The following is a 10,858-nucleotide window of genomic DNA, read 5'->3' on the forward strand; positions in this document are numbered from 1 at the left end:
CGGGCCAAAGTGCGCCCTGTACTAACCTCCGCGGACGAATGAGAAGTTTTCTGGCAGTGTAACGACATATTCATGATCCGAAACATATATTTTTTCAACTTCTCGATGGTTTCCATATGAGCCCGAATAAATACATCATTAGAGTGCCAAAATAATGCAACTAAATGCATAACAAATACCAAACTAATTAACCATGCCACTTGAAAAAAAATTAAAAAAATCCTTATAAATTATCCACATTGAAATTATCCAATACACCTTCTCCAAATTCAAGTAATGGGTTCTATACATCTCAAATCCTTGCATAAATCAAAGAAATCGTGCTCATTCTTACTATTTATAATAATTAAAAATTTCTCTAACTATGGAACATCAAACAAAAAATGAAGACCATCAAACAAGAGAGGATAAAGTTGTAAACCTTTGGTGCACTTGGATGAGTGAAATCCCCACAAAACTTGAGAAAATGGGCAGAACCTCCACTCTAGGTCGCCAAGGAGAAGAAGAACTCTAGCTCTCGGTTAAATGCTGGCTCGGGCTCGGGGAGGAAGAAGGGACCAGAATATATAGAAGAGAATTAGTACCGGCTGGAGCAACCAGCCGGTACCAATGTCCTTGGAGCCATTTAGTACCGGCTGGTGGCTCGAGCCGGTGCTAAATGGCCACTTAGCCGTTGCGTGCGGTGTCGGTGGAGCAGTTTAGTACCGGCTGGTGGCTCCCATGACTACTGTTCCTTGCGCCCGGTACTAAATGTGAGCGTTAGTACCGGATGAAAGCGAGCTCGGTACTAACGCCCACGGACGAATGAGCTATTTTCTGGTGGTGAGTGAACAGCTGCCGTGCATGCTGTTGCTCTTGCTGCTGTGCTGCCGTTGTTTGCTCCCTGTCCGGCCGTGGAAACAAACCTTCATTCGCAGATCATGCACACATTCATATATAGCTGAGGTGCTCGCCACTGGACCGTCGGAGTAGTCAAGTAGAGATAGTCGTCACGGGCTGCAGCTGGGCTGCCGTATGTACTCGCCACCGGAGCTATCGTTGATTCGTTGTGGCCATTGGATCGCTGCTAGCCTGCTATGAAGAGGACCTCTGCCGGGCAGCCGCGCTCGCCGCTGGAGCTCTTTGTCATGGCTGCCATGGCGGATAGCCAGCATGAATGGAGTTGCTGCCGAGTTGTCATGCTCGTTGCCAGAATTGCCATCGTGGCCGCAGTGAACAGTCACCGTGCATGCTGTTGCTCTTGCTGCTGGGCTGCCGTTGTTTTTGCTCCCTGTCTGGCGGTAGAAACAAACCTTCCATCTATGCCGGTCATGCAGTTGTATGCAACGAACAAGCATCACCTAAATAAATAAAGAATCTCACCCATAAGCATGAACGGCCATGTCATCGACGGCGAGGTAGGATGCTGGAGAAGCGCTTGATGAGGTGGCTGGCGGTGTCGGTGTTGCTGCCACCGGGGTGGCTGAAGATTAGCATTGGGATCATAGAGGAAGATCATAATAGGTCATCCCTCTGCTTTCTCATTACAATTGTAATAAGTTTCATTCGCACACATTCATTTTTGGAAGGCTAATGAATTTTCGTCAACCATCGCATCAAATTAATTCACTAATAATTCATCGCGTAGCAGTCCATCATGTAGCAGTAACTACACACTTCACTTTTTTCACAGAAACTACACACTTCCACTTCGACGATAATACATCAAAATTTAGTTTAGGAGGCGAGGTTATCCTCTAAACACCATGTGCAAGTGATCGCGGCCCTTCATCGAGCAACCCACTTTAACTGACGACCGTCAAGTCGTGTCTTTTTCTGCAGACTACTGGCCTGGGCGGAATTTCTGCTCCTGCTTCAAAGGCGGTTGCTTCGGATGTTGGGCAAGCTTCTGCTTCAGTGCTTCCTTGAATGCATCGCAGTCGCAGCCATCGCTAGGGGAACCCTTAAGCACTACCTGGTTGAGAGAAATGAGATGCTCTAGTCCAGTAAAGTCCAACGACAATCCGTAACTGCAGTCAACCTTCAGCTGCTCAAGCTTTATCATCTGGTCAAGGAAGCTCACATGTATACTGGAGCGGCAAGCAATCTCAAGGGTATTCAGTTCATCAAAAAAGGCAGGTGCTGTAGAGCTCACCCTGGTAGAGCTACCATCCACCTTGGCACAAAACTTGATCTCACCACTATTATCATTATCTGTGACGACAAAACGAAGGCGTAGGGTATGCAGCCTTTTTAGCTTCCCGAGCTCCTGTATGTCCTCCATTGTAAACAAGGTTGTCATTTGTAAAGTCAACTTGGTGAGATTGTCCAGTCTCCCGATGTGCTTTGGCAACTTTGCTACATGCCCATAGAGCTTAAGGCGCTGTAGTTTCTCCGGAAGCTCGAGGAATTGCAGGAGGTGTTTGTCACTGCCTTTCGTGAGCCCCATTGACAAGGATGTCAAATTGGTGAGAGCGTGCCAGCTGATGTTAAACAAACCCCAGCTATTGTTGCCATTGATGCCAGACACTATGAGCTTGCGCAATTGGGTAAGGTAACTGAGCTCTCTCAGAATGGACTCTCCACCTGCAATATTGGCATATACAACACCCAATGTGTGCAAGTTCGTCAGCCTCCCGATCCCCTTAGGAGCCTTGATACCATGGCAAGTAGGAGATCCACGTCTGCTTGACTTGGGGGAATAGGATAACAGAGTGTGAAGTATCCTGGTCCTCCTTGGCCTGTATGGCTCCTCATTCATCTCCTCGGGACCGGGTGTGGTCTCACCAGCACGAATATACTGCAGCTTCCGTAGATTGATAATACTTTTTGGTAGTGTGATTATTTTGGTGTATCTGATATCAAGAGTCTGGAGCTGCCTAAGCTCACCCATGGAATCCGGCAGCTGAGAGATTGGTGTGCATCTTCTTAGTGACAAGAACTTGAGGCGAGGTATCATATCCCCGATTTGATCAAGGTCACCATTTTTTATATTTGGTGTACCTTCCAGATCAAGCACCCGAAGCACCCTCATCTTTTCGGAGATGAAGAATGGCTTCCAGTTTTCAAACACAGTCAAAGAACGTAACCTGGAGAAGTCCATGCTGTTGAACATAAATTCGTCTCCTCCCCAGCACTTCCTAATGGCCAGGTGCTGGCCAACACGTCCAGTGGTTAGGCTGCACTTCCCTTCCAATACAGAGACCTCCAGAGGAAGGAGAACTTTCTCTTCTGTTTGCCACGAGATGATGTACTCGAGGATCAAGCAATTCACCTGCCACGAGACCTTTCTGATGACATCGGTCTCAGTAATTGGTTGTTGTGCTTGCTGTATCATTCCAAGCTCAGCAATCTTGTTAAAGAGCTTCTCTGCATCGTTCTCCAAGCTACAGCTACCAATGCCCTTGGAGTATCCTTCTGCTATCCACCGCCTCACCAAATGCCTTTTACGGATCATTTTGTTTTCAGGGAAAATTGAGAGGTAGAAGATACATTTCTTGAGTAAATGAGGACAAGCATCAAAGCTCGAACTAATAGAAGTGAATATGCTCAGGAAGCTATCACACTTTGCCATGGTCACTTCATGCTTAAAGTTGTCATTAAGGCGTTTCCGCTCCCGTTCTTGTGTTTCTCTTGGTCGGTTAGCCAAGGGGCCCAAGTAGCTAGCCAAAGCGATTATTCGTTTGGGAACTCCATCGCATTTGGATAATAGAGGTTTGGCTTGCTCGATCATATTCTCATTCAGAGAGCTTCCAAATGGAAATACCTATTGTCAAAACAATTCAAAACGAAAAATAGTCACTACTTTGCTAACTATCCGACAAATTAGTCATGTTTAAACTTGATGGTCCTCGCCAAGAATGTTAAAGATCAAATTTTCTCTATGGCACTACAATACTACATCAAGTTTAGAATAGAAAAAAAAAATACTTTTGGAAGACAAGTAGTTTGAAAATGACCCCATATGCTTGACTGCCTGTTCATCCATAATATAGTATATATAGCATAAACATGCATAAGTTGACTGTCTGTTCGTAGATAGATTAACCAGAATAAATTGGTGGGTGGCAGGCATGATTTAGTTTCTAAGGTGTCTATGTTTAACTATCAGAACAAAGGTATGCATTTGAATAAAGTCTACACAGGAATGAACATTTTTGGCCCAATTAATGTATAAGGCTTTAGTGAACCCCATGAGTTGCATGTGAACAAAGAAATATGAAAATTAATGCTGGCTTTGAAATTAAAATTTCTTTGCTACTTATAAAGAGGAACAATTTTAACTTAATATAATATAACAACAAACAAGAGTCCATACTAATGGAATGTGCCACATATGGTTTTTAAAACGTGTCTGCACTAAACACATTGTAGATGGTTTTTTATGGGCCAACCTCCTAAACTGAACTCGATATGGCAAAAATCCGTCAATGATAATACATATTACATATATTAAAAAAGATCATTATACACCACAAACAGGTTCTTATGTGAGAACTGTACAAAATGTGTATAGTCATCAATAATTTCTTTCTTTAAAAAACTTTTATTCAAAAACTGTTTTAGATGTATATAGACATTAACAACTTTTTCAAAGAAATTGTTCATATTATAGTCATTGCTGACAGTTCCTAGACAATTCTTGCAATTAAGGACATACATTAATTTGTCTGTCTTTTACCTTTTGAACTAAGTTGAGTTTGGAATTGAGAGATTTGGTGTGAGTATATCATGTTGAGCGTCATCTCTAATAGAAGTTATAAATATTCACCAACATTTTGGGACTAATGAAAGTAGAATTTACACCATTCTAACATCTTCAACGGCGAAGCACGGTGAAGATGGCACAATGGTATGTAAACATAGTTTCACTAGGCATAAAAATTTACAAAACTTTATAAATTTTAGTGACAAGGATGGACATATATACTATATTCCTCTAAATCTCATTACCAAACTCAATTTCATTTAAAAGATTCAAAAAGAATTTTGGATCAACTATAGCTTTTTAAAGTTAGATTCCACAATCTGGATGGATCCAAACATGCTCAAGTTTAAACCGATGATGCTTGTAGAAATAAGTTAATTTGGATTCATGCACAACAATTGGGTGCATATTGGTTTCCATGTTCGCATTCCTCACCTCACCTCGTCTCTTCTGCAGGGGCGGAGACAGGGGGGGCGGACAGGGGCCTGCCCCCCCCCCCCCATGGTCCCCAAATTTACACTACAAATTTAAATTTTGATTAAATTTTTATCTAAATTTGTATGGTTGCCCCCCCCCCCTAACAATGAAAAAAACGACTTCCTGGCTCCGCCCCTGCTCTTCTGGCTAGGCTAACAAGCTTGGCAGCTCAAGAGAGCCAGATTGTCTCTCCCAAGAAAACGAGAAAAAGCTTGCTTTCACAAGTATGGAGGCAGCTAGCAAAGGATCCAAACAACATGCATGTACTGTCCAACTTCTTGCCCAGGAAGGCTAGGTGACCTCCAACATGGTTCCTAATGTGCACTAAGGTGTACAATGACCACACTATGCCTTAAACATTTCCATAACTAATGTGGGTGTCATGTTACACATATTTAAATAGTGAATAAACAGGAAGGACACACTATATAACAATTAAGATGAGTTCAAAAATGATGGGATTGTATAGTTTCTATTTGCGTTGGGGGATAGATGAACTTATATTGGAACCGTAGTAAGCAGTTGTATTCTGGAATTAGAGTATATGACACTTCGTAAATGAGTAAACATACCTTTCTGAAGAGGTCAAGGGCTACAGCAGCATCTAGAGGTTTGACATTGCACACTCTGCCAGAAGACGCTGCACAATGTGTGGCTACACTTTCTTCAGTAGTAATGACAATGATACAGTTTGCATAAGTTCCAGCTGATACCAACTCATTATTTATCGTGTCCCAGTCATTTTTGGACTGCAATCCGGCAACAACCACGAGACACTGACGCTCCTTAAGAACCTCCTTACACAATTTGATGGCATCATATTCAGCTTGAAATGCATCTCGATATATCCTTCCAGAATAAGGTGGTTCCAAATGCATATCCAGGAGTAAGCTCTGTGAAAAGTCCATGAGATTGAAAGGATGGGATACATTGACCCAAACGAACATATTGAACATTCCACGGTTATTGGCCACATAATGGTTGTAAACAGTTCTGACAAGAGATGATTTCCCAACACCATCATCCCCGCACACAGGGACTACATTTGATTTTCCTTGTGAGGAGTCTAATGGCAAGCCTATCAGTTTATCAAGTTCCTTCATTTCCGTATCGCGGCCCACAAGAAAATAGTTGTTGATCGCGTCCTGTGCAAAAGAAGGCCTGTTCCTATATACAACTTCGTCACGTCGAAAACCCTGCAAATGGGAAGAGAGAATGACAAAGAAACTGAGATGCAGGAAAATGATACATACAACTTCAAGTCAATAGAAGAGATTTGGAGGTATTAGAGACAATATATAAGGCAAAATATCCACATCTTGAGCTATATAGCAACACCAGAAAAACAAATAAATACTTCATCTGATTTCAAATGTAGGTCATTTTAGGATTTCAATTGGTTAAACTTGTCTAACATGACCTATTGTAAGAAACATGGCCCCATTAGGTCATAGTTATGATTTTGGTAATTGTATGACAATATAGTCAATGGGACTAACACTACTGGAAACCATTTTTTTCCCTGTGTGTGTCGAATTTTCTTTAGGGCTTTTTCGAGCACGCACAGTGAAATTCACATTTTCTTGTCAGTTTTGAAAGAACGCACAGGGAAATAACTGAACTCACAGGAAAATTTACATTTCCTTGTCGGTCATGAAAGAACGCACAGGGAAATAACCAAACTGACAGGAAAATTCCCATTTCCTTGTCGGTTAAGAAAGAACACACAGGAAAATAACTCGAACTCATAGGGAAATTATACAATTCTTGTGGATTAAATCATTAACAATAAACTCTATCTTTTTTCCTAAAACTTTGATACAATCTTGATTTAGTGTGGCAAGCTTATGGACAAAAATATACTGTCACGTCAATACGTACAATTTTCTAACTAAATTTAGATATTATTGTAATGATTAAGTGATTATTTGAAGAAAGAAGTTTGAATTGTCACTAGAAGATAATTAAATTTTTCATCCGTCCAAAAGACATAGGCTAAGAATGGAACATATGAGGCTGAAAATATTTTGTGTAATTTTCTAAAATTTATTGGAGGTACACATAGTTCAACTAGGGATTACTTTCTATAAGCATGCATAAATTAATTTAAATGACAGAAAATAGCAAGTCTATTAAAACAATTCTTGAAACTCCTACATGACAATTTGGATGTTATCTATTGCACATAAAAATTTTATTGGGTTATATAAGGTAATTAATTTTGCAAATTACTTCACAAGCGTGCCTTAATTAGTTATTTAAAAAAAATAGAAAAACAACTTTTTTTACAGAAAGTTGCAGTGTAAATCCACAGATGTTAATAGGAGGGTGAATTTAAGGCCATGGCCAAATTTCAAGTGTATATGAGGAAGAAAACACTGTAGGATGTACAAGCATCAACGTTTGACTTAAGTTGTATGAAACAATATGAGAGATCCATCTATTTTGTGAATAATGTATACTTTATTTTTTTAAAAATCTTATGAAACTTTTATGTCAAGCTTATACATCCATAAAATAATTATATTCAAATTTATAGAATTTTTTAGAAGTTTTAGGTATTATTATCATTATTTAATAATAAGGTTGTAAATATAAGTTTGAATTACTCCTAACAAATATCTAGACTTTTCATCTATTTTTAGAATACGAGCTATAATAGAACATTAGTCCTTAAAATATATTTTATGTAATTTTTTAAATATTATGTGAGATACATGTAGTTCAAATTGTAATTACTTTCAATAAACATATAGAAATTCATTTAAACTATTGAAAATAGTAAATGAGTTCAAAAATTATTGAAACTTCTACAAGACAACTTATATGTAATGTAATTTATATGAAAAATATATTAGTATATATAAAATTATTATTTTTGTTTGTTACTTCATGAAGTGCCTTAATTAGTTAGAAATAAAAATGAAAAATTAAACGGGCCAAAAAAATCTGAGAGTGGGCTGTTTTCTATGTATGGAAGTTTGGCGCAAACTTTCATATCCATCCATTTCTGATCCGACGGTTTAGATTGCTTCCTCACTGTGTATAAAACCAGCTCCTCCAGTCGGAAACCCTAGCCGTCCATCTCTCCCTCGCCCCTCCCCTCGTCCTCACACCCACGCCCCTCCCTCTCTGCACACACCTCCTCCGTCCTCCCCACCGATGCCTCCTCCTCAAATCTCAGATCTGGGGCTGCCCGCGGCGGCAGCTCGGCCGAGCGCTAGCCGCTAGGCGCCCCAGGCCCTCGCGCCGCGCAGGGGCTTCGCAGCGGGCGGCAGCTCGGCCGAGCGCTAGCCGCTAGGCGCCCCTGGCCATGCGTTGTGCAGGGCCTCCGCGGCAGGTGGCTGAGCGCTAGCCTCTAGGCGCCCCCAGCCCGCACGCCGCACAGGTGTTCCGCGGCAGCACGGCATGCGGCAGATGCGGCGGAAGGGCAAGCAGGCGGCCGGTGGGCCAATCGCGTCACGACCGGCACTGCGCCAGGCGCGGGCACGCGGGTCCGCCTCCGCCAGGCGCGGGTGCAAGGGCAGGCAGCTGGCCGACGGGCGCATCACGTCAAGGCGGCACCGCGACAGGTCAGTGATGTCGTCCGGACCTCTCTGCGTCTGACCGCGACCCTCCCCAGCGCATGGTGACCTGTGCACGAGTGAAACATATATTTCTCTCTCTCCCATTTGTTATCTGATTCCCCCAAATTGCTTTAAATCCCGATCTAGGGTATTGACCACATGGTGTTGAAATTTGTGGCTGCATAGTTGGAAATCGAGGTGTACTACACTAAGTGGAGGAATAGAAAATTACTCTGATTTCTTTCATTTGCCATGGTAAGTAGAGTTCTGAAATGCTTTCATAGGGAAAGTAGAGTTCATATATGATCAGTAATATTTTAATCATGAACATTTATATCATGTGAGACCTTTACAAAGTACCATAGTTAAATCGGCAACACTTGATTCAGCTATATTTAACTTGGTAACACTTGTTTCAGGCTTTCAGCTGGCTGCTTACTTGCAGCAAATAGAGACATTCATTAATTGAGGATGCTGCATATAGTTAACGGATTATTAAGATGTAGTGATGCGAATTATTAGTCCCAGTGATTTGTTTCCACTTTCCTTGATAATGATTTTACTTACTTTTTTTCAGATGGGATGCGAATGTAGTATGCTAGAACAGCAGCAGCGGCAGATCCTGATGAAACTCCAGGGTCAGGTGGGATTAAATCTTATTAGCTCTATTCTCCCTGTATTTTTGTGTTATTTTTCTTTTGAGATTTAGGAGCACGGGCAGATCTTGATTAAACTATAGAGCTAGGAGTTGCGTAATTGGTTAGAGCTGATTCATCGAACGTACTCTGTACTTCAATTGCATTTGGGATGGTTTGAACTTATCCAAATCAGTTACCACAAAGCACTGAATGCTAGCAGAATTAGCTTATCTCTTATTCTTTTGCTTCTTGAGGGCTTCACCTAGTTCTGAAGAACTGAACTATTGAATAAAGGTGCATGTGTCAGTATGGAGCAAACAAGGTTATATAATTCAACTCATCTATAATACAACTTTCAATTTAACTAATATGCTCTTGGTATTTTAAGCCTCAACTTGATTGTAGCTGCCCTGAGATTACTTCTGTTATTTTCTTTGCAGCTCATGGTTACATAATTCTTCTTCGCAAGTGGCATGAAGTTCAATGATGCGTGTACTGCTTCTTCTAGTTGGCTTGGTCAGTTATCTTCTACTGATAGTTTCTGACTTGATAGTCAACTTGAAATGAACTCATACAAGTAGAGCTCTACTTAATGCCTTCCAACCACTTGCTTAACTAGTTACAAATTTATGTTGGTGCAGTCTAGTTTGAGATTCAACAATATTAATCCTCGTTTTGCTGTATACTGTTTAATGTATCTTTGATTAAAGTGCTGCTTTCTTGAATTTACAGGTAATTGAGGAATTGGTGAAGCAGCTTTAGTATTAAAGTGTTTCTTTTCCATAGACATATTCATATTGTAACACCTATTGAATTATTGCTGCTGAGCAATTTGACAGCGAATTTGTACATACTATATATAATGATGAGCTCTGGTTGACGGCTTCAGTTGTCGATGTGTTTTGTTGAAATTTATGTGATTGTGAACCATTCAATTCAAATTTGAGCATATCTGAAATTGTATTTCCCAGTCAATGAATAAGAACATTAGAAGAAACAGTATTTTGTCAGTTAAAGCTGACATGAAATATAATTTTTTTGTCGGTTCCAAGGCTATTTTCCTGTCGGGAGACATGGACCGGGAAGTACTTTCAGACTTGAGGAAGGCTGATTTTTCTGTGCCCGGTTGAGCTAGCCCTGTTGAAAATTTGCCTGATGGTAACCAATTTCCCTGTGGTTTTCTTATTTCTCTGTCGGAAGTGGTTATTTCTCTGAAGGTTTTGTACCGACAGGAAAATTTCGTTTTCCAGTAGTGTAACAAGTTTGTTGAGCTCAAGTTTGTAGGATTTCGAGGTCTCATGGATGAAGTCCAAACCATATCCAAAGTGTTCAAATCACATCCAAGTCAGTGTGTCCATTTGACAGCCGTGATGAATTGGACAAGTGGCAGCAGAAATTAGGCGACCGGTTAAACCGACAGCCTGAAAAATGAATTGAGCAGTGTAATGGGAAATTGCAACGACGATCAAGTGAAGAAAACTTAGTAGCAT

The 10,858-nt window shown here is 40.9% G+C and overlaps 1 protein-coding gene and 1 long non-coding RNA gene across 2 annotated transcripts; one reads left to right on the top strand and one right to left on the bottom strand.

Moving 5' to 3' along the window:
- Positions 1-1,822: 1,822 nt before the first annotated feature.
- On the bottom strand, positions 1,823-3,553 carry LOC120645807 (disease resistance protein Pik-2-like). Its single transcript, XM_039922543.1, has one exon. It carries the CDS (start codon positions 3,551-3,553, stop codon positions 1,823-1,825), a length of 1,731 nt encoding a protein of 576 aa, XP_039778477.1.
- A 6,127-nt stretch (positions 3,554-9,680) lies between these two features.
- Positions 9,681-10,249, top strand: LOC120646348. Its single transcript, XR_005664398.1, has 2 exons — positions 9,681-9,884; positions 10,101-10,249. It is a non-coding gene; the product is annotated as an uncharacterized LOC120646348 (long non-coding RNA).
- The last annotated feature ends 609 nt before the right edge of the window (positions 10,250-10,858 follow it).

The sequence above is a fragment of the Panicum virgatum genome, chromosome 8K (genome assembly GCF_016808335.1).
Source record: "Panicum virgatum strain AP13 chromosome 8K, P.virgatum_v5, whole genome shotgun sequence".
Lineage (NCBI taxonomy): Eukaryota > Viridiplantae > Streptophyta > Magnoliopsida > Poales > Poaceae > Panicum > Panicum virgatum.

Excerpts from the sequence above, each read along its gene's own strand:
- LOC120645807 (XM_039922543.1), bottom strand. The coding sequence starts at position 3,553 with ATGGCAAAGTGTGATAGCTTCCTGAGCATATTCACTTCTATTAGTTCG.